Consider the following 24,463-nt stretch of genomic DNA (forward strand, 5'->3'; position numbering starts at 1 on the left):
AAGAGCCTGCCCACCTTGGGTAAAGAATACTATACAAACCAAGTGAACGGCATACATTTTAGATGTAAATTCTACCCGTCTCCACTAAACATATTCGTTCTTGGAATTTACACTTTCATCTCTGCATCACTGCTAACTCTTACACTCCCAGGGAGCTAGCAGGTATAATCATTTTACAGGAGAGACAAACAGAAGAGAAGGAACATGCTCAGTTCTCAGTGCCGAGGTCACCAAAAGATAGAAGAGATTTAGAGGCTACAACTCCCGGGTTCTATAATCCAAGCTGAGCTGACCTTATTAAAATGAAATGAAAATAAAAGGGAGCCTCACACAAAGGACCCACATATTGTAGGATTCCATTCATATGAAATGTCCAGACTAGGAAAATAGCCAAAGTAGACTGATGGTTGCCTAGGGCCAGGAGGCTTGGAGGCAGAGCGGAAATGACTGCTAACAGGCACGGTTTCTTTTCAAGGTGATGAAAATGTGCTACAATTAATTGTAGTGATGGCTGCACAACTTGGAATATACTAAAAATCAACGAGCTGTACCCTTTAAGATAGTGAACTGTAAGGTATACCAATTATATCTCAATAAACCTGTTACTTAAAAAGGAGCTTTACCTTAGCAAAGAAAAAGTAGAGCGGAGCCAAAATGGGGTGCTAGAACTGAGTGCATCTCCATCTCCTCAATCCCCAAAAACGTATCTGATGGTCACCCCTGTCCCACATCTGAGGCCATCCTGAAACTTATGAGACATCAATAGAAAGGAAGCTTTAAATTCCAGAGTCAGTTTCTGCCTCTTAGCATGGGTTCAACTAGTCACTTTCTTCAAACAGGCCTCAGCCGGCAGCTAGTGAACGTGTGTACATATGAGGGAGTTAATCTATACCAGCCAGCAAAACGTACAGGCGGCCCCTTCTCTGTGGGTCAAGAAATTTTATCTCTAACCCTGCTACACTTATCTTGAGAGGCCATTCACTTCAGAATCATTTTGAGAAACTTGTTTACCTGATAGACGAGATCACCTCCCCTCCCCCACCTACTGGCTCTCATCCATATGGGACGGTACAGGGGAAAAAAAAAAAAAAAAAGACAGTGAATCTCCAGAACAGTTTCACTAAATTAACCAAAGGAAGATTTGGTTTTTGTTGACTGGCATGTTTGAATCACAATCCTTTCTAAAGTTTAACAGTAGCCCCAAGGGACTAATGTAACCGCGATCTGGGAAGAACAGTGCTTGATGGTCTCTTAGAGCCCCGGTTTCAGGCTGAATGGAAGCACTGTGTTCTGAGTTGGTGTGTGTCATCATCACCCAGACACCCATCAGCTGTTACCACAAACTATAAAACCAGCCAACCTAAAGACTAAACACTGTTTACAGAAATCTATATGAAGATAGCAAAAATGGAAACCAATTACATTTCATCACACCGTTCACCTCAGAGCCCTACCAACTTTCTACAGGTCATGAACCCCTCTGAGTATCTGGGAAAGCCACAGATCCTCTCCCCACCAAACGCTCACAGCCACGCAATTCTGCATATTATTTCAAGGACAAAACAACATTTTAAATTCCAATGCACAGATTCCAGGGTATAAACACCTATTCTGGATGGAACATCAAGACAGCCAACAGCTTCCTTTCACATGATGAACACGGCTGATAGGGAAGGAACAGAATTTGGTGGTCCGGCTGCTTACTGCTCATAAAGCTCAGTATAATAGGAAAAGTACTATGTTTTAGTTCCCATGTCTTCACTTACTAGCTTTGTAACACTGAAGACATTACTTAAAATCAGAGCATCATCCATTAGTGATAACAAATTATAAAGAGGACTCTCTTCCCCCACAACAGTAACGAGACCTATGCAACGTGGGTGCAAGCGCCTGGCTGACTACTCCACACAGGTCTGCTGGCTGAGGGCCAGACACAAAGTAGCAAAAGTCCGTGAGGAATCGCGGACAGAGGTGGCCTCCTAAGTCCTTCCCAAGGGCAAAGTTATTATTGATAACAACAGAGGTGACCATTTATCGAGAGCATGCTGTGTGCTGCAGGTCGCACACGCACTATTCTCACATAAGGAAATGGACTCAGGGAAGTTAGCACATCCAAAGTTACATGGCAACCAAGGGGCGGTCAGAGCCTGTACCCTGCACTCTAAACCCAAAGCTAGTCCACAGCTCTGGCCCACCGTGTTAGGCTCTCTCCTGATGCTTGTGTCGGGGAGGTCTTACTTGGGAATTGCACCGAAGGTCGAGGGTCTGCATTCTCCTTCTGTCGTAAAATCACAACGTCCCCATCTTTCAAGCCGTAGGAAGCCAGCGATCTGTGGTTGTCTGTGAGAGGTCTTTCAGCATAGACAATCTACAACCAGAAAAGATTGAATGGTATAAAGCACTAGGTGGCATGGCACAAAGGAGGAAGACTACATAGTGTCCCTTTTCATCAGATGTCAGTCCCAGCTCAAAACGCTCTGCCGGTTTCCCATCACACCTGCAATAAAAGCCCAAGTCCTTCCCGTTCTCTACCAGGCCCAAAGTGGCCCCTGGGTCTCCCTGACTTCATCTCTGTACTGTAATTGCTGTTCCCCGAATAACATGATCAATTTCCCCCCTGAGACTGTTTCACTTGCTCTTCTACCTGAGGAATGTTATTTTCCTAGTCATCTCTTTTGAGTAGGCACTATGCCCTGAGATCAAGCGATGCATGCTTTGCCGGCGGAGCCAGCCCATCATTCTTTTTTAAGGTCTCTGATCAAACATTACCTTTTCAGAGCCCTTCACTCATCACTCTATTTGAAATGTACCCTCACCTTTCATATTACAAATCTATTTCTTTATCTTTCTGCCCCACTAAAATGTAAGTTACTTGAGGACAGGACTTTGTTTTGTTTGCCATATCTCAAATGCCTTTTTTTCTTGTGATGAGAATGTCTAACATTCCCTCTCCTAGCAGTTTTCAAGTGTTGATACAGTACTGTTAATTACAGTCACCAGGCTGTGCATGACATCCTGGTGTGTCCATTTTAATTTTTTTTAAGATTACTTGACACAGAGAGAGAGAGAGAGAGAGAGCGCGAGTGTGCGCACGTGCGAGCAAATGAGCTGGGGGAGGGGGAGAGGGAGAATCAGACTCCCCACTGAGCGGGGAGCCTGAAACAGGACTTGATCCCACGACCATGAGATCATGACCTGAGCCGAAGGCAGACGCTTAACTGACTGAGCCACCTAGGCACCCCCCAGGGTGTCCACTTTTAAATCATCTTCCATACTGGCAAGTCTGCAAGTTTTCCAAATACCACCTGCTCTGCATCCTTCCTTCTCTTCTACCATTCCCCAGGTTTGGCCACTTATGAGTGGAAGACAAAAGTGGAAGAAACTCAGAAAAGAACTAAACACAGATGGCAAAATGCTCACGGATGTACTGATAAAAATGTTTTTATGATGTACAATCAAACATAGGAGAAAACCTGAGAGCATAAAAGCAGATGAAACACCATGCTGTGGAAAGCAAAGGAACAAAGGACATAGGGTAATTTTACCATGAAGAAACATAAAACCCACCCTGCATTATCACATACTCCAGAGGGACATTCAGAATAAACTCAGGCTTCGAAAGGTTTACTCCTAACGATTTGCTTTGCACCACGCCACATGCAAACTGAGGAGCCTGTGTCCTGTCCTGGCTCTGATGGAGCTGTGTCGCTCAGCTGGTCCAGGCTTTCCATTCCCCATTTTCAAGCACGCAGTTGGGGCTTGAGAATCACTACAGCTGTCCCTTTCAGGTCTTTCTGCTCCACTCCCATTTTACAGCATTTCCTCATGTGTCCTTAAAGCTTTCAGAGTAAGACTTCCTAACAACCTGAAAAATACAAGATATATACTGCGGAAAAATGACCTGTCATGTATCAGCTCGCAGGTTTTGCACTGAAACGAGGAACAGAACTAACAGGAAACCGAGTTTCCAAAACCAAATACTTCTAGGGATGCACAAAAAAGTGATTTCAGAGCCTGCAGAGCTGACTATACTTTATAAGTTCTACACAGACTAGAAAATGTATTGTTAGTTCTTAGCCTCAACCTGCAGAGTTGAAACATGTTACAATAGACTGCAACTGTCACTCCATCAATCAGTTCACTCTCATTCTCCCTTATTTAAGTACATATCACACAGTAAAAGTAAAACAGAATCAATACAGACTGCAATACAACCTGAGGGTCGTATCATAATTTGTGGGATTGTTGGGAAAACTACCATAAATCTGCGGTGACAAGTCTCACAGGTTGAGGTGTGCAACAAGCAAGAAGAGGCATGCCAAGAGAAACGTCACACAGGCAGCTCTTACAACAAGGTGCCAACGACGCTGGAGCCACCACAATGAAGGTACCTGAGTGGTGCATGGCCCACTCCTTAATTGTCCAGGTTCAGAAACCCAACTATTGGTATATTTGGAGATACAGTCAATGTGCCAACTGGCACATTCTAACTACTTATAAAAAGAACATTTCTCTACAACAGGAAATCACACTCAAGAGCCTCAAAATGATCCTCCTGTCCACCAGATCACTGAATCTCTTCAGGCTGGAAACGCAACCTGGAGAGCCACATTAAAACACTAACATTGTGTGCGCTTCTATCAGAATGGGTTCTCACGGTCTCCCACTTTATCCTACATCCTCTCATTTAAATATCAATCATTTTATGAGATGGGCCTTATTTGTCCCATTTAATGGGCAGGGAAACATACAAGGAGGTCAGTGATCTGAGACTACACAACTATTAAGAATTAGGATTGGAACCACATCTGCCTGACTATAGAGCACATAATCTTCCTTAAGGACCACATACAACTTCCCCAAACCTAAGTCCTGGCAAATTAGCTGGTGACCTGAACAAGAGCTACTAAGCCATCCACTAAGGGCTTATACTCACCAAGGGGATGAAAACTTTGTCCACTGCTCAATGTCTCTATCCCCTGCTCTGAACGTAAGAACACTAGCAACTCCTCAACCTTTGGACTCCCCAGTTTATAGATGCGCTACATCACTTCATGGTGTTAACAGTCCTTCCTCAGCAGACAAGATCATTTTTTTTTTTAAATGGAAGACAGCCTCATCTAACAACAAAAATTTAAGATTCAGATAATAACTACCACCAAACACATATATGAAATGTGGAATACTGCTATCAGCCCCATTTCCTAAGAATACTAGACTGGAGAATGTGGGTGATGAGCAAACATTCTTCACACTGACAAAGCAGCAGGCATATTCCATTTTAGTCCAAGGACACAAGTGAGATAAACAAAAGCTTAGCTGAAATTAAAATTGCCACAAAGAACTGATTTCTCTTTGTTAAAACAGGTGTAAAAGTCTAAGAAAGACAACTGCTTTATAGCTTAAGTCCTAGAATAAATCTAGATGATTTTCCAGCTTAATATATTAGACCAATGATTTCAAATTTCAACCAGTCAAAACAAAGTGAGTTTCAGTAATGGCATTCGTGATGCTTTCTACCATAACACCTAACCCAAAGGCCACAAGGCTAAAAATTCTAGTTTTGCCAGATATGAGAACATATAACAGGAAAAATGATATTGCTACAGTCTTAAGCTGCAAAACTGGCACACCTGCTAGTACTTATTCCAGAGGCGGCACCCTTGAGACTGAACTCTACTCTTAATCAACATTCAATAAGACTAATTAAAACTCCAAGACCTTTGAGCATGATGTCAAATGTTTCCTGGTCTCTGAATGGGTGCCTTCAATCAACAGAAATCATAATCCATTTTTAGCATTAAGGGCCACATATAGCCACAAAATCTTTGGACTCACATCTAGAGTGGCTACATAAGGGCAGCCCAGGTGCTCAGCGGTTTAGCGCAGGCTTCGGCCCAGGGCGTGATCCTGGAGACCTGGGATCGAGTCCCACGTCGGGCTCCCTGCGTGGAGCCTGCTTCTCCCTCTGCCTGTGTCTCTGCCTCTCTCTCTCTCTGTCTCTCATGAATAAATAAATAAAGTCTTTAAAAAAAATGGCTACATAATACTACCTAACATTAATTGAAAGCCTACTATATGCCAAGTGATCTACACATATTATCCCATGCAAGAGCTTGACTTTTCCAACCCTTCTGAACAACAATTTGATAATGGTCTCTAAAAGCCTTTCAAAAGTCCAGGCAATTCCATATCAGAAATGGGACAAAGCCTTAAGTATATAGATATCTATGGAAATGTTACTCATAACTGCCTACAGCTTTCCCCAATTTAAATGCCCAGCAATAGGGAAATTGCTAAATAAATTGTAGTACATCTGGGGATCCCTGGGTGGCTCAGTGGTTTGGTGCCTGCCTTTGGCCCAGGGTGCGATCCTGGAGTCCCGGGATCGAGTTCCGCATCAGGCTCCTGGCATGGAGCCTGCTTCTCCCTTGGCCTATGTCTCTGCCTATCTCTCTCTCTCTATGTCTATCATGAATAAATAAATAAACCTTTAAAAAACTTTGTAGTACATGTATAGGATGCTATATATATGATATGGCCATTAAATTATAAATTTGAAAATGCTGACAACGTAGTGTTGACTGAACAAAGAAAGTTGAAACTGCTAGTACAGTTTAGGACATCGTGTTTAAAAGATACATATATAAAAGGAAGTAAGCTTAGAAAAAAATACACTAAAAAGTAAACTGCAGTTATTGGGGGGTTATGAGGTAGTAACTTATTCTCCTTCTTTTCCTTTCAATTACAAATTCTCTATAATGAATATGCAATAATTGTCGGAAAAAACTACATGAAAATTACCTGCAAAAATAAACAGGTCAAAACCAGCTACAATAGTAAATTTCAGTTTCCACTGATTTGAAATAGCATTTACAAACCACAAACCATGCTGTGTATAGAGCAGCTTTTCCAGGATCATACAGTTACTGCTATTATTTGGTATTTAAATATGCCTTTCATTTGAGAGTCCTTACACATTCTGCACACGTTTTTACCATATGCCACCTACAGGGGTAAATTATAATGATGTTTCAAAAATACAAAGACATTAATTTAAAGTGAAGCTAAGTTCTGATAATTCTTTGAAGTCTGCCCAGCCAAGTCTGCATCAAAGTATCAAACAGCGCCATGACTGGCTTCCAAGCCCATACTTGTATTAAGAGATGGAACATGCCCAGCTTTAATCACATGTATGAGTAGAGATAGTTTCTAGTCTAAATTTGTTATCATCACATTATAACTACTATAATCAGACTAGAGCTGTTAAAAATTAACGCCTTTTCCAAGTGCATACTAAAGCACAACTAATGCTGATGTGAAAGACTGAATTCTAAACCAGCAATCCTCAATGTGGGGCAGGCATGCAAAACAATTCTTTAAAGATGAAGGAACAGAAAAATACTAGAATTTTCACTTCCATTTATTTTAGTTCCTCCTTCCTTAAATTCTATCCTACAGTTGGTTGTTCGTAATATACATAAGATATTACTTTGTGTGTGTTACATAACTGAGGCTTTCAGTTATATATATATATACACGTGCATATATATAAGACACATATCACATTAGTTCATAAATTATATATATCACAAAGAAGTATGTTCCAAAGCATCTTACTCAGAGGGATACGTGACCAACCGAAAAAGTTTGGAGATCAGTGGTTTGGACACATCGTGACAGGAAAGAATAATCAGGAACATTTAAAAAAAAAAAAAAAGAAAGAAAGAAAAAAAAATCCCTTTAAAAATGGAAGTGAAGGAATGAGAATGGAGGTGAATACGAGGAGTGAGGTAAAGGGACCAGAACTGTGAGAGGGAGAAGGGAAGATGAGTAATAGGGGAGAACCTAGGAGGTAAAGGGGTGGGAGGGGGGCCTTGAGTAAGTGATATATTTGTAGGTAATAACTATAATGATGCTTACTGTTATGATTTGGTGAACGGAAATGACTCAAGTGTCTAGGGTGGATCCTGTTCCTGCCCGATGGGCAAACAACTGAAAAGACAACCGACCACCAGACATCTTAAAATAGATACTGTGTTAGGTTACAATGGAGCTAAGGGAACAAACTTGAAACACAGGAGCTGTTTACACTCTATAATACAAAGTTCACAGTATTTGGAGCCCAGGTTTGCATATGCGAATTTGTCTTGGGAAGGAAGTAAACGCCCAAAAGGTGACCTAAGGAATAAGGAAGAAATTTGGAGTTAGCCTAATTGTTCAGTTAGTGAGGAGTGAGGTAGTCCTCACGTCCTGAGCTATCCTGACCTGGTCGAGGACAGCGCCTGCCTTGACTATACAATGAACTGTCTTTTCCCTCTAACACTCTCTTCACTTAAATTTTTTGTTACAGCCCCTCTCAAAAGGGGCAGGAACAGAGGCAATCTCTTCATCTTCTCCCAAGTCCTAATAACAGCAGAATCAACTTACATCCTAATTGTTTATTTCCCCCCACCAGCTGGTGATTACAACCAGGGTAACACAACCACCAGAGGGAAGAAAACAACTGCAAAAGCCACCTCCAAATATTTGAGAGCGTCCCTCCCTACTTTAAACTGTCCTCTGCTAGCTCTCCACTTGAGGGATTCACTGTCAGGAACTGGTTCCTCAGTTTTTGTGGATTTGCTGTTAATAGAAAAAAAATGTGCAAAAAAAAAACCAACAAAAAACCCTCTTCTTACCAATTTCGTTGTAGTTTTCATCAGTCTATTTGAGTGACACTCTAGACTCCGAAACAAATTCTTTCTTGATCCTCAGCTAGATTTATGCCAAGGTTCTAAAGCTCACAATAGTGTTGAGGAATCATACTCACTTCTGAACAAAAGTATTGACGCCATCTGTTTACCATAACACAGGGCAGAACACGCTGCAGTTGGGCAATAGTTTTTGGAACTATTTCCTAACTGCGGTAGGGAATCAAGATTTACATTCTGGGGCCTTGGAGGACTTCTATGATTTTCTTAATACGTTTAAGGCCGTGTCCTCTAGTGTCCACTTACCATCAAGTGGAGATCTGAATGTTTTAGTGTGACGGCCAGAGTTACCGTCACCAATTCTGTTTGGTGACAGCCTCAGGGCATCCTGAGAATAAATTCACTTTGCTTATTTAAAATGTTAAGAGCAGCTGCACTTCCTTCCAGCGGGGCAGGGAAATGAAACAGGCAAATCGCAAGGAGAAGACACTAGGCCATCTTTACAAAAAAATGTCCTCGTAAAGCACTGAACTTTGAGCCCATCCAAACTCCGAATTGTGGCCTGAAATAAAGAGGGATCCCGGCCTACCACCAGTGAAGAAGCCGGAGAAACAAACAGCTTGAATTGAACTAATAATTGCTCTTCTTTGGGGGAGGGGGGAGGAGGGGGGAGGGGGAGGTAGAGGGGGAGATTGCTTTTTCTTTTTTTCTTTCCTTTTTTTTTTTCTTTTTCTTTTTTTCCTCTAAACAATTTAACCAGAAACGCCATGTGGTTGGAAAATTAGAACAGGGCATTTCCAAATGCCTCGACACAAGGTAAGGCAAGTCTCAAAACTTTTCCCTTCACTTCGAGTGCAAACCTCTGCGTTTAAAGGTAAATTGCGTTTGCTTAGGCAGGAGAGCTCGCGCTCTCTCTCAAAAAAAAAAAAAAAAAAAAAAAAAAGGCAGATGAAACCTCAACCTACCACGGGGATCCAAACTGGTATTTCTGGTTGGGGAAGCAGGATGCATGGATTCCTGCAAACCCCAAGCTGCTGCTTCGGTTCTGCGGGCGGTCCGTAAGGCAGGCAGGGTCCACAGCACCCCCGACGCGGGATTGTTAGGGGAGAAAGGGGCCAAGGGCCGGAGGGAGGGGCCGCCCCACCGTGCAGGCACCGCTCGGGCTGCAGCGGGTGCCTGCGGTCAGGGTCTGCGCTCGGGTGCGTGTGTGTGGGGGCAGCAGCGCGTCCCAGCTGCCTCCGGGCGCGGGGGCGGCCGGCGGAGGCGCCCCCAGGTCCCAGCAGCAGCAGCAGCAGCAGCAGAGGGAGGGCGGGAGGGTCGGCCCCGGAGGGAGCCCCCCGCCCCCGCGCCCCGCGCCCCCGCCCCCGCCCGGCGTACCTGGCTCTCGGCCGCGGGGATGCCGGACTCGAGCTCGCACAGCGCGCGGAAGTTGTGCAGCTCGAAGTCGGCGTCGACCTGGAGGGAAAAGGTCACCTCGGAGAGGTCCCTCCGCACACAGTACACGGTGAGCAGCATGGCCCGGGCCCGACCCGGCTCGGCTCGGCCCGGCCTCGGCGCTGGGCTGCGGGGCGGCGGCGGGGCCTGGCTGGGGCTGCGCGCGGACGGCGCGGGCTGCTCGCTCGCCCGCCGGCTGCTTCCCTCCCTCACACGCGCTCAGTGACTCACTCCCTCCGCCCTCACTCCCCGGCACGGCCGCCGCCGCCCGCCTGCGACTCCGTCTGCCTGCCTGCCGGCCTGCCTCCCACCGCTGCCGCCAAGCGCGCCCGCCGCCGGAGCCCCGCCCCGCCGCAACGCGGCTGCCGCAAAGCGCGCCCGGGCCGCTCTGCGGTGTCGCGACGCTGGAAGGGGCGGGGCCGCGCGGAGGCGGCGGGGAGCTGGGAGGAGGGGAGGCCTGGGAAGCGCGGCGTGGGGAGGGGAATCCCGCGAGCGACCCGGCCGCCGACCCCACCGTCTCACTCATCCAACCGAGAGGCGTGTGTTAATGAGGCGCCGTGAGGATGCAAAGATGTGTAAAAACACGTCTTTCCTCTTTGCCTAAAGGAACCCTGTATAGGAGACTGACCACTAAGCAGACAGCTCTAAAATGCATTTCAAAAAAAAAAAAAAAAAAAAAATGCATTTCACCAAGGAGAAATTGAGGCTCAGAGAGCTTAATTTACACCCTGTCCCAGAGGTTCAGGGTTAAAACCAAAACCCTATGGACCCTCCCTAGTGTACAGAGCATCTGCCCTCTGCACACCTGCCTCCTGAGCTCTTCCTGCACTTTGCAGCCTCCCCACCTCCCACCCCCCCACACCAGCCACATTGGAACTTGGGGTTCCTCCAAGACTCCATTTCCCTGCCTTGTAAAGTTTCCTCCTTGGGACTGTCTCCTTCCTAGCTAGACCTGGCACTCCCCGGCACCTACTACAGAGCCTTTGCTGGGCACAGCTTAGAATCCACTCAATGAAGTGGCTGGTACCTGAATGGCCTGTTCATGGCCACATAGCTGATGACTGGGTAGAGGTCAGAAAACCAAAACTGATGCAACAGTGGCATCTCCCTATTAGCACATCCGTGGAGTAGGGACCCCTCTCCTGTTATAACAAGTGAAAAAGAGAACAGGGTGGTTGTGGATGAGGGTAAGCAGGTAAGTTGGGTGTCAGGAGGGTCAATGACCCGCTGAAGACTTTTCTCCATAAAGAATGGAAGGTCATTTGTGGAGAACAAAGAGAAAACGTGGAGGGGCAGGGGTGGAGAAGAGTGGTTGTATCAGCTACGGAAAGCCTATCAGTGACTTATTAAGCAAATAAAGATTTATTTTTTTCACAGGATAGGAAGCCTGGAGGTAGATGTATCTGTTCAGTGACTCAATGATATTGGGGCCTGTATTTTTGTAACTCTTTTTTTTTTTTTTAAGATTTTATTTATTCATTAGAGACAGAGAACGAGAAGCAGAGTCACAGGCAGAGGGAGAAGCAGGCTCCATGTAGGGAGCCTGATGCGGGACTCAATCCTGGGACTCCAGGATCATGCCCTGAGCCAAAGGCAGATGCTCTGACTATGATGCTTTGGATGTTGCCAACAAAATTGGGATCATCTAAACTGAGTCCAGCCGGCTATAAATCTAAATATAAAATTTTTCACCATAAAAAAAAAAAAAGGCAGATGCTCAAACACTGAGCCACCCAGGCGTCCCGTCTTAACTCTTTTGGCCTTTCCTGGAGGGTCACAGTAGGGCTGGCTGCCTCCACTCCATGCAGCATTTTCTTATTTAAGGCAAGAGTTTGGCCAGAAGTCCTGCAGCAGGTTTCTGCTTACATCTCACTGGCCAGGACTCTGCTACATAGATGCAAGCAAGGTTAGAAAAGTGAATGTTTAGCTTTTCTCATTTCTTTCTTTCTTTTTTTTTTTAATTGATCTATTCATGAGAGACACAGAGAGGGAGAGAGAGAGGCAGAGACACAGGCAGAGGGAGAAGCAGGCTCTATGCAGGGAGCCCAACGAGGGACTCGATCCCAGGTCTCCAGGATCAGGCCTTGGGCTGAAGGCGGTGCTAAACTGCTGAGCCACCCGGGCTGCCCACTCTTCTCATTTCTTTAGAGGACACAGACAGGAGAAAAAGAGTTTGGGAACAGGTGTTAGGTGAGACCTACATAATCTACTAGTATGACCTATCTAGGTGAGACCTACATAGACCTACTATGGCAGAGAATATTTGAAATAACCATTGCAAATTGAAGCAAGTTGAACAGAGAAATGATGCAGAATTACCAGGTGGGGTCAAGGATTCAACTGAGGTTGGAATCGGGAATTTTTTTTTTTTTGGAATCATGAATAGATTAATTTTTCCATTACATTTTTTTCTGGTGGTGCTTGAGTGTGACAGATTTTATTTTCTAAAAAAGGCCACGACAAAATCTCCCATCTTATATGTTCTTATAACAATGACCATAACATTCCTCCCATTGAGAGATGGGGTCAGGGGATCCCTGGGTGGCTCAGCGGTTTGGCACCAGCCTTCGGCCCGGGGCGTGATCCTGGGGTCCCGGGATCGAGTCCCACGTCGGGCTTCCTGCATGGAGCCTGCTTCTCTCTCTGCCTGTTTCTCTGCCTGTCTCTCTCTCTCTCTCTTTCTCTGTGTCTCTCACGAATAAATAAATAAAATCTTTAAAAAAAAAGAGAGAGAGATGGGGTGTATGTCCCTCCATTTGAATCATGGCAGGCTGACTGACTCTGGTATAAGTGTCATTGTGTGACTTCTGAGGCTGGGTTATAAAAGACAATATAGCTTCTGCCTGGCTCTCATGGAGCCCTTGGTCTTGGAACCCAGCAGCCATGCTGCAAAGAAGCCCAAACCACATGGAAAGAACATGTGTGGATGTTCCAGGCAACACCCCAGGCGAGATCAAAGCCAGTTCCTAGGAAAACCACCAAAGACACTTGCAGTTGGTTTCAATCCCAGATATTGAGCCATCACCAGCATCTGGATCTTTCCAGCTGAGGTCTGACACCATGGGGCCATCTCTAATGCACTTTTTTTGAATTCCCGAAACACAAATCTGTGAACATAATACAGTGGTTATTTTACTTAACTAAGTTTGAGGTGGCTTGTTACAAAGTAACAAATGGGACACTGAATACAAAAACAGTCAAATATCTATATCTATCCCATATCTTCCTTATCCATTCATCTATCAATGGGCATTTGGGCTGCTTCCATAGTTGGGCTATTTTTTAAAAAAGATTTTATTTATTTATTTGAGAGAGAGAGAGAGAGAGCAAGAGAGAATGGAGGGGCAGGGGAAGAAGGAGAGAATCTCAAGCAGACTCCATGCTGAGCACCGAGCCTGACATGGGGCTCAATCCTAGGACCCAGAGATCATGACCTAAGTGGAAACCAAGAGTTGGACACTTCACCGACTGCACCACCCAGGCTCATCCATAGTTTGTCTATTGTAAGTAATGCTGCAACAAACATAGAGGTGCATGTATCCCTTAGTGTTAGTGTTTTTGTATTTTGGGGGGGGGCGGGGGTAAGTACCCAGTGGTGTGATTACTGGATTGTAGGGTCAATTGTTTTTTGAGGAACCTCCATACCATCTTCCACAGTGGCTGCACCAGTTTTCATTCCCATCAACAGTGCAAGAAGTATCCTTTTTCTCTACATCTTTGCTAACACTTATTGTTTCTTGTGTTTTTTATTTTAGCCATTCTGACAAATGTGAGGTGATATCCCATGGTAGCTTTGATTTGCATCTCCCCATGATGAGTGATGTTGAGCATCTTTTCATGTGTCTTATCGGCCATGTAGGTCTTCTTTGGAGACATGTCTTTTTATGTCTCCTGCCCATTTTTCAATTGGTTTGTTTTTGGGGTGTTAATTTGTATTGATCCCTTATATATTTTGGATACTAACTCTTTATCAGATGTCATGTGCACATATTTCCTCCCATTCAGTAGGTTGCCTTTTAGTTTTGTTGTTTCCTTAGCTGTGCAGAAACCTTTTATTTTGTTGTAATCCCAATAGTTTATTCTTGCTTTTATTTCCCTTGCCTCGGGAGACATACTTAGAAAAATATTACTGGCCAATGTCAAAGAAATTACTGCCTGTGCTCTCTTAAAGGATTTTTATAGTTTCAGGTCTTTAATTCATTTTGAGTTTATTTTTGTGTATGGTGAAAGAAAGTGGTCCAATTTCATTCTCTTGCATGTGGCTGTCTGATTTTCCCAACTATTTGGGAAAGAGACTTTTTGTTCAAGAGACTTTTCCCATTGTATATTCATTTGTCCTTTGTCAAAGGTTAATTGACCACATAGTTGTGAGTTTATTTCTGGGTTTTCTGTTCTGTTCCATTGATCTATGTGTCTATTTTTTATGCCAGTACCATACTGTTTTAATTATTAAAGCTTTGTGATATAACTTGAAATCTGGAATTGTGATACTTCCACTTTTTTTCAAGACTGCTTTGGCTGTTCAAGGTCTTTTGTGGTTCCATACAAATTTTAGGATTTTTGTTCTACTTTTGTAAAAGATGCTGTTGATATTTTGATAGGAATTGCATTAAATCTGTAGATCACAAAAAAAAAAATCTGTAGATCACTTTAGGTGTAGAGACATTTTAAAAACATTTGTTTTTCCACCTCATGAGCATGGAATGTCTTTCCATTTCTTTGCATTATCTTGAAATTCTTTCATCAGTGTCTTATAGTTTTCAGAGTGCAGGTCTTTTGCCTCTTTGGTTAAGTTTATTCCTAAATATTTTGTTTTTGGTGCAATTGTAAATGTAATTGTTTTCTTAATTTCACTTTCTGCTGCTTCATTATTAGTGTATAGGAATGTAACAGATTTCCGTACATCTGTGTTATATCCTGCAACTTTACTGAATTCATTTATCAGTTTTAATAGTTTTTTGGTGGAGTCTTTAGGGTTTTCTATAAATACAGATCATGTCATCTGAAAAGAGTGGCAGTTTTACTTCTTCCTTACTAACTTGGATGACTTTTTCCCCCCAGATTTTATTTATTTGAGATAGAGCACGAGGAAGAGATAGAGAAAACATGAATGAGAGAGAGAGAACACGAGTGGAGGGGGGAAGGGGCAAGGGAGTGGGAGAAGCACCCTCCTCACTGAGCAGGGAGCCTGACGGGGGGCTCAATCCCAGGACCCTGAGATCATGGCCTGAGCCAAAGGCAGATGCTTAACTAAAAGCAAACACTTAACCAGCTGAGGCATCCAGGCACCTCGCCTTTTATTTCAACAAAAAGTTTTATAAAAGATCTTATTTATTCATGAGAGATATACAGAGAGAGGCAGAGACACAGGCAGAGGGAGAAGCAGGCTCACCGTGTGGAGCATAACGTGGGACTAAATCCCAGACCCCAGAATCATGCCCAGAGCTGAAGGTAGACACTCAGCCACTGAGCCACCCAGGTGTCCCAATTTTTTAAGTAATGAGGGGGCACCTGGGTGGCTCAGTTGGTTAAGAGTCTGCCTTCAGTTCAGATCATGGTCTCAGGATCCTGGGATTGAGCCCCACATCAGGCTCCATGCTTAGCGGGGAGCCTGCTTCTTCTCCCTCTGTGTGCTCACTCTCTCTCCAATAAGTAAATCTTGTTAAAAAAAAAAAAAAAGTGCTGAGTGGATATCCTTGTCTTATTATTGACCTTACGGAAAAGCTCTTAGTTTTTCACCACTAAGTATGATGTTGGCTATGGATTTTTCATACAGAACCTTTATTATGTTGAGGTATGAGTCTCACCCCTTTTGGACTCTGCTCAATTGCTTCTTGAAATCTGGTTCAGAGTGTGAACTCCCATTCTTTCTCATCACTCTATGAGATAGACTGCATCTCTATTACTCGTGACCACAAATGGCTTGAGACATCGCTGGTCCATAATTCTAAGTGAGGATGGGTTGGGGTGGACCTTGAGAGAAAGCCTAGACAAGAGGGATACCCTTGATTCCCATGTACCAATCAAGAACCTTGCAAATGATTGCTACCATTCACTGAATGCTAACTTGTGCCAGACAGTCTTCAAAGTACTTCATGTATGTTGAGTCATTGAATCTTCACAAAAATCCCAAGGTCTTATCTCCATTCTACAGATGAAGAAACTGAGCCATAGAGAGAGGCCAGTCTCTTGCCCAGGGACATACGAGTAGTAAATGGCAGTTCCAGGATTCAAACCAGGTGATCTGGCTTAAGTCCACGTTTTTGTTTTGTTTTGTTTTTTTTAAGTTTATTTACTTATTTAAGTAATCTGTACATCCAATCTGGGGCTCGAATTCACAACCCAGAGATGAAGAGTTGCATGTTCTTCTGACTGAGCCAGCCAGGCGCCCCACGAGTCCACGGTCTTAACCACTACTTTACCCTGCTACATGGAGGACCTCATTTCATCCTTCTGTAAGCCCTGAGAGATAGGAACTACAGGTTTTCCCGCTATCTGAAAGTAGATGGTTCCTATGAAACCTTTGTAAGTCGAAATGGCACAAAATGAAGAAGTGATTACCATTTCATAAAATTGAGAATCCTCTTCAGATTTCTTTTGGTTAGTGAAAACAAGTACTAATGTAGGTCTCTGATAAAAGTGAAGCTTCATAAAGCAAACTTTCGGATGGCAGGGGAATCTTGTATTTGTATTCATTCCCATTTCATGGGTAAGGAAGTTGAGGTGTGGGAACTTTAACCAACTTGCACAGGCTCACACATCTAGTGAACAGCAGGTTCTCCTTGCTGTAAAAGACTTTAAGAGTGAAAACATCTATTTCCAACCTTTGGAGCACCAGCACTCTGCCTGCGTGCTGCATGTGGACACATCTGGCTGTGCTCCAAAATCCTGACTTTCAACACCATATGCTCACCACCAGCAAAGTTTGTCTGCTTCTAGGTTCTTGCCAAATTCTTCTCTACTAGGAAGAACAAATTGGTAAAGGCATTTATCCTTGTTGATTTTTAAAACTCCTACAATAGGGACTAAATTCCCCAAACGCTGTAAGTACTTGTTTGATATTTGTGACCTGTTGCTTTCTTTCTTTCTTTTTTTTTTTTTTTTTTTAAGCAGGTATATATTGTTCTTTGAATTTTTTCCCTCATCATGAGTTCATGGTTGCTCAAAGAAGTCTTTCTTACCTTGCTGTTCCTGGCATGTCAACTGATAGTGGATAGTGCTCCATTTTACTCATTTTACCTTAACACAAAAACTCTTCTCATTCGGTTTCCTATTTCTTAGGCCAGGATCATGTGCAGATGTATAATGCAAGGCCTCCTCCCTTTCCTGCTTATCTTTCCTAAAATCTGATAGGATTTCAGTCCCATTATATTCTAGGTCAATTCTTCCTGTTCATTTCCAGTGTACTTTGTACTCATTGGGATATCAAAACATTGCAGGTAGTTATAGTTGTAATTTCAAGCACCATAATTTGCCTACTCAGAAGTTTGTGCTAGAGATCAAAATGTACTTTGATTACCGGAGTCAGCCTGGGCAAAAGTACAAAACAGGCCAAAGTTTGTCCTTGGCAAGCTCAACATGATGCTCCTTCCTTGGCTCCCTTTCTCTCCACCTGTTCCTCTTAGTTCTCATGGGTCCTACTTTCTTCACTTGCCTTTTTAAAACCTGCTCTCAAGAAAGGAGCTGGACCAATTCACACTAAGGTACTAGTGACTGTTGAAACTCACTATTGTCTCTCTTGGGGTAGTTGCATTTTTATAGGGGAAAAAGATTATCAGTCATCAGCTACAGATTTCTAGGCTTCAGAGAATTTGGTGGGGAAGGCAAAATTTCCCAAGAAGCTTTGGATTGACACAAGCCTACTTTACCTACTCTGTTGACATCTGATCAGGATTTTGTTGATTCATCCTGGATATACCTGGTTAAACACCCACCTTGGTAGTTATATTGCTCTTTTCTATTTTTTCTCTTTTAGAAGCTCCTGGTTTTTATGAAAAACTTGTCTTTCTTTTGGAACACTGCATCACAGTTGTGGAGGAAATTCAGGTGTCATGGCTCAGAGTATAGAGCCAGCTCTTAAGATATAAGGTGGATACAAAACATTCTGAGCAGGGACTGCCAATATGAGAATCATTACAATATTAGGGAGATGTTCAAAGTCTTTTAGCCACTTGGAACAACTTTGGTCCACCCGCCATAATCAGCAATAGAACCATACTGGACATAGACCATTCATTAATTTCTTCAACAATTTTTAACACCTACTGAATACCAGACATTGTTCTAGGTATTGTGGGGATCAAGACAAAGAACCTGTCCACACGGAGCTTACATTCTAGTAAGGGGTCATGGAGAACATCCAACATAGATCAGGTGGTGATGCTATGGGGATGGGGGAAGCAAGCAGATGGCAGGGACTGTTAGGGAGAGGGGTGAGGAATTTGGGCATGCAGTGGTTGGTACTTCACAGACGGTGGTTGGGGAAAGTCTTATAAGGTGATAGCTGAGCAGGATGAAGCAGATTAAAGGTGTGGACATCATGTGGACATCCAGGGAGGATACTCAGCACATAGTGGATAGTGCTCCATTAGCAGGTGCATAGACCTAAATATGGATGCATACCTGCCTTGTTCAAGAAACAGAATGAAGAAGAGTGCTTCCGGAAATCAATAAATGAGGAGGAGAGAAGATGGAACCCATGGGACCAGATTATGTGGCAAGTGATTGTAAGGACGTGGCTTTCATTGACTGAAATAGGAAGCCACTAAAGAGCTTTGAGCAGAAAAGTGACATGATGTAATGCACGTCGAAAGATCACTTTGGCTGGGGCGCCTGGCTGGCTCAGTCGGTGGAGCGTGTGACTTGTTCACAGGGTGGTGAGTTCGAGCCCTAGGGTGGGGTGCGGAACTTATTTAAAAGAAAAAAATCTGGGGGATCTCTGGGTGGCTCAGCAGTTTAGTGCCTGCTTTCAGCCCAGGGCCCAGTCTTGGGGTCCCAGGATCAAGTCCCACGTCGGGCTCCCTGGATGGAGCCTGCTAATCCCTCTGCCTGTGTCTCTGCCTCTCTCTCTCTCTCTCTGTCTCTTATAGATAAATAAATAAATAAAATCTTTAAAAAAGAGAGAAAAAAATCACTTTGGCAGACTTGTGGAGGAAGGCAGGAGTGGACTGGTTAGAACCATCAATGGAACTAGAGATAACCCACATGACAGACCATGGGGGATCTGAGCAGCGTGGTGGCCCAGCACAAAGTGAGAAGCTGTCAGGGTCTGAATTCATTTCGAAGATAGAAGATAGAACCAACAGGACAGGGACGCCTGGGGGGCTCTGTGGTTGAGCATCTGCCTTCCACTTGGGGGGGGGGGTGACCCTGGGGTCCTGGGATCGAGTCCTGCATGGAGCTCCCTGCATGGAGCCTGCTTCTCCCTCTGTGTGTCTGCCTCTCTTTCTCTGCGTGTCTCTCATGAATGAATAAATGAATGAATGAATAAAATCTTAAAAAAAAAAAAAAGAAGAACCATCAGGACTTGCTGACACACTGACTACAAGGTGTGAAAAAAAGAGGAATCAAGGATGGCCACAAGGTATGTGTCAGTAGAGCAGAGTGTATATAGTGCTTCAAGCTCCCCTGCTCGCCAGCGTGGAATTTACTAAAAGGAAAGAACAGGGAACCCCGGGTGGCGCAGCGGTTTGGCACCTGCCTTTGGCCCAGGGCGCGATCCTGGAGACCCGGGATCGAAACCCACGTCGGGCTCCCGGTGCATGGGGCCTGCTTCTCCCTCTGCCTGTGTCTCTGTCTCTCTCTCTGTGTGACTATCATAAATAAATTAAAAAAAAAAATTTTTTTTAAAGGAAAGAACAGTATCGCCAACAACCTCCTGGAAGTTTAAAAAAAAGAGCTGGGCCGTCCCAATAGTCTCCTCCAATCCCTTCCATATGGGACATTTTTTGGGCCAGGCCTCGCAGGCCTGCGGCAGGGGGGCCCCCACACCCTGGCCTGCACGGGGGGACCTCGACTTTATGAACTGACCTGTGCATAACCAGCCTCTGCCCTCCCCCCCGACCCCGCTCATGAGAAGCTGGGTCGGTCTCTCAATTCACAGCGGAGGTTGCACCTTTCCCACAACCACCTCGGCAAGACAGAACCCTCCACCCCCAGAGAGACGCCTCTTACCCCAGCTGCAGGGCCTCTCCTCTAGCCAGTGCTGCATGTGCATGGCCCAACTCAACACCTAAATTCTACCCCTTATTAAATATTGCAAAAATAAATAAATAAATACTGCAATTTTCGCACAGCTTTTTCTGCGCCCACAGGAGGCCGACTTCTGCACCGAGCCAGTCTCCAGCCTCAGGAAATGCTCCTGCACGACCAAACGGGCCTCCCGAGCGCATTTAGTACCGCGTCACCGTCGCCGGTGCGGAAAGGCCCCCGCTGCCGGTTTGATGACCCCGTGGTCACCCCGTGGAGGCCGCGGACGGAGCCCCGTGCAGCCCTCCTCCCGCAGCATCACCGCCGCGGTCCCCGATTCTGGCGAAAACGCGCCTGCGCCGAACTCGCCCAGGGGGCGGGGTCTCCAGGTCACGTGAGCGGCGCGGGCCAATGCCTGGCGTCCGCGCCTGCCCTGGTTGCTAGGCGACCCCAGCCGGGCTCATCCCGGGAGGTGACCTGGGGCGCGTGGCGCGGGGCCGGGCTCCTGCGCTCTCTGCAGCCTGCGGGGGCGTGTCGCGGCGGCCGCGGCGTGGCGGTCCCCTGTCCCGGGCGCCCTGCGCGGCCCCAGCCCGGGTGTCCCGGCGTCCGCGGGCTCGCGCTCTTCGGGCATCTGGGTGGCCCCGGCTTCAGCCGCCCCGGGGTCGCTCGCAGTCCCAGGCGGGGGTGGCTTCTTGCAGCTTCCTGGCGCCCTGGGTCAGGGCTTAGGCTTGTCGCTTTGGCCGGAGAAAGGAAACGGGCCGTGGGACTCCGTGTACTACGAATGCGTCTCGACCGAAAACACTCTGTCTTGATAACAGATTTCCATTAAAAAAAAAAAAAAATTTCCCTAAAAAATCTTTGTGTGACTCCTGACCGGCTCAGTGGGTGGAGCATGCAACTCTAGATCTTGGGCGGGTCCTGAGCTCCAGCACCTTACTGGGTGTAGACATTACTTAAAGAAAAAAAAAAAGTTTATATGTTTGTCTTTTTTTTTTTTTTTTTTTTTAGCCCTATATTTGAGGTTTCTAGTAAAAGTGGCAGGTTTGTTTGTTTGTTTGTTTGTTTGCTGTTCAGCATTTTCGGTCCAGAAATACTTGCAGTGGGTTTGGGAATTGTATGTAGTTCAGGTCTAAAAGTTTAGTTATAATCTTTTTTATATTTCTCATGACTTTGGTCAATATTTTGAAGATAGAAGGGCATCTGGGTGGCTCAGTGGTGGAGCGTCTGCCTTTGGCTCGGGTAGTGATCCCGGGGTCCTGGGATGGAGTCCCGCATGGGGCTCCCTGCATGGAGCCTGCTTCTCCTTCTGCCTGTGTCTCTGCCTCCCTCTGTCTCTCATGAATGAAAAAATAAAATCTTTAAAAAGAATATTTTGAAGAGAGAGAATACAGTTATAATAATAGTTTTATGTCTTTGCTAATTCTACCGTGTGTCATATTCCAGTCATTTGCATTGGTTGGTTTGTGTCCTCATTATGGGCCCCATTTACCTGTCTCTCTACTTGCCTGGTAATTTATGATTGGATGCCAGATATTGTGAATTTTACCGCGTTTAGTAATGGATATTTTTGAATTCCTGTAAATCTGGAACTTTTTTCTGGAGTGCAGTTAAATTACTTGGAAATAGTTTGATTCTTTGGGATTTTGCTGTTAAGAGTTGTTAGTACCTAAATTAAATCTTTTAAAAAAAAAAAAAAAAAAGAAGGGGATCCCTGGGTGGTTCAGCGGTTTAGCGCCTGCCTTCTGCCCAGGGCTTGATCCTCGAGTCCCGGGATCGAGTCCCACATCAGGCTCCCTGCATGGAGCCTGCTTCTCCCTCTGCCTGTGTCTCTACCTCTCTCTCTCTCTCTCTCTAATGAATAAATAAATAAATAAAATCTTAAAAAAAAAAAAAAAGAATTGTTAGGACCACAGCAGTGCCAACTCCAGGGCTGATTATTCCCTCTGAGGCATGACTATTCTTCCTGAGGCCCCATAAATTATGAGTTTTTCTAATCTGGCTACTGGGAACAGGGTACTATTCCTAGCCTGGCGGGTGCATGAAGCACGTTTTCCTCTAATCTTTTCATGTGGTTCTTTCCCCAGATTCGGATAGTTTTACTTCAATGCCCTACAAAGGACTCGAATTCCAGAAGAGGGCCCTCTACAGCTCTCTGGGGTTTTCTCTCTCTCTCCCTGTGTGTGTGTGTCCGTGTCCGTGTCTCCTCTCTGGTACTCTGTCCTGTAAACTCTAGCTGCCTTGATCACCCTGAACTCTCAGCTCTGTATTCACAACTCAGGGACTCCACTGAGCTCTGCCTCAGTTTTCCTTCCTTGCACTGTAGCCCATAAGCTCAAGGTAGTAAACCAATGCAAGTATTAGGGCTCACCCTATCTGTTGTCCTTTATCAGGCATTATTATCCTTTGTGGCTTTATGTCCAGTGTATTGAAAACCATTGTTTCTTATCTTTTGTCCTCTTTTGGTTGTTTTAGGTGGGAAGGGGAATCTATCGTTTCTCTATCATGACTTCTGGAAGTCCAAATATCACACCCATCTGGAACACTTTTATGTCTCAAAACCATTGAATCTTGGATCTCTTAGGTTGCATACTATTGAACTCACACCCAATTTATTCCAGGAGAAGACAGCTATTATCTGTCTTTATAGCCCTACAGACTTAACCAATAGCCTGCTACTTGGCTGACACTGAGTAAAAGCTGGAGTGGATGAATAAACTATTTTGAGCAAACAGCTGTCGGTCAGCTTATGGTGTTTTCTTCCAACATTTGTTGATGGGCTTTTGCAATTTTCTTCTTGCCTGCCAGAAGCAAGTGAAAGCTCGGCAAAATGGAAATTTCTGGGACTTGTTATTCATGATTGTAATTATCCACAAAAGACGCACCCTTTAAAAAAGCTTATTTGCAGGCATGAGGAAACTTTTAGGGATGAGGAAAATATTCTAAAATTGGGTTATGGTGATGGCTGCATAAGTTTACAAAAAATCATTGGACTGTACACTTAAAAATAGGTGAGTTTTGTATATAAATCACACCTAAATAAAGCAATTTTAAAAAAATTATTAATTTTAGAGAGACAATGTGTGTGTGCAAGGAGGGGGAGGGGAGAGGGAGAGGGAAAAGGAGAGAAGCAGACTCCCCCTGAATCCAGATCCACACTCAATCTCATGACCCTGAGATCATTACCTGAGGTGAAATCAAGAGTCAGATGCTCAACTGCCTGAGCCACCCAGATGCCCCTAAATAGAGCTGTTTTTTAAAAAGCTCATCTTGAAGATTTCCGAGGCATTTTAAGGTGAAAAAAGGAAGTTGCCAACCACTTTATATAAGCTAAACCCAGTTTTGATTTTTTTTTCAAAAGCCTTCTGTGCCTTGAAATACAACCTTGATTGGGTGGGGGTAGACCATGATGGATTCTCACTTTGTATGATACACATGTATTGCTCTTGCAATAAAAAAAAAAAGATAAGAAGATCTAAAATTTAGAGAGAAAATCAAATCAAGGGTGACACCAAGAGAAAAAGGGTCGATTTGACCCATCCACAAGGCAGTGAACATGATATTAGGTTAGAAATCAGAAAGTGTAGGGACTCTTGGGTGGCTCAGTGGTTGAGCGTCTGCCTTTGGCTCAGGTCATGATCCCGGAGTCCTGGGATCGGGTCCCACATCCAGCTCCCTGCATGGAGCCTGCTTCTCCTTCTGCCTCTCTCTCTGTCCCTCATGAATAAATAAAATCTTAAAAAAAAAATCAGAAAGCCTGAATTTTGTTCTTGCTCTGGTCTTTGAAGTCTGCACTAAGAAATTATTTAGCCAGTCGCTATTGTTTAAGAAACCAGGTTCAAGTAGTGAAGTGAATATTTGGAAACTGGATCTTAGGTATCAAAAGTGGAACTCTGAAACTATTTTGATAGCAGCTATGGGAAGGATGTCAATTCAGGGGAATTTTTTTTTAAAGATTTTATTTATTCATGAGACACACACACAGAGAGAGAGAGAGAGGCAGAGACACAGGCAGAGGGAGAAGCAAGCTCTCTGCAGGAGCCCAATGCAGGACTTGATCCCGGGACTCTAGGATCACGCCCTGGGCTGAAGGCAGGTGCTAAATTGCTGAGCCACCCAGGGATCCCCAGGGGAATTTTTTTTTTTTAATC

At 44.7% G+C, this 24,463-nt stretch overlaps 1 protein-coding gene across 5 annotated transcripts in view; it reads right to left on the reverse strand.

Moving 5' to 3' along the window:
• The window catches only part of DDI2 (DNA damage inducible 1 homolog 2), a 41,757-nt gene extending 31,326 nt beyond the window's left edge, over positions 1-10,431 (reverse strand). For 2 of the 5 annotated variants that reach the window (XM_072751121.1, XM_072751123.1), the window contains exons 1-2: positions 10,071-10,431; positions 2,239-2,368 (exon numbers count right to left, since the gene is read on the reverse strand). In XM_072751121.1, the coding sequence (XP_072607222.1) occupies positions 2,239-2,368; positions 10,071-10,208 (268 nt within the window). In that variant the 5' untranslated portion in view covers positions 10,209-10,431. Of the gene's footprint in view, positions 1-2,238; positions 2,369-9,658; positions 10,049-10,070 lie in introns of those variants that run through there. The other 3 variants (XM_072751122.1, XM_072751118.1, XM_072751119.1) reach the window with 3 other exon arrangements.
• Positions 10,432-24,463: the final 14,032 nt, after the last annotated feature.

This window comes from Vulpes vulpes, chromosome 2 (genome assembly GCF_048418805.1).
Source record: "Vulpes vulpes isolate BD-2025 chromosome 2, VulVul3, whole genome shotgun sequence".
NCBI lineage: Eukaryota > Metazoa > Chordata > Mammalia > Carnivora > Canidae > Vulpes > Vulpes vulpes.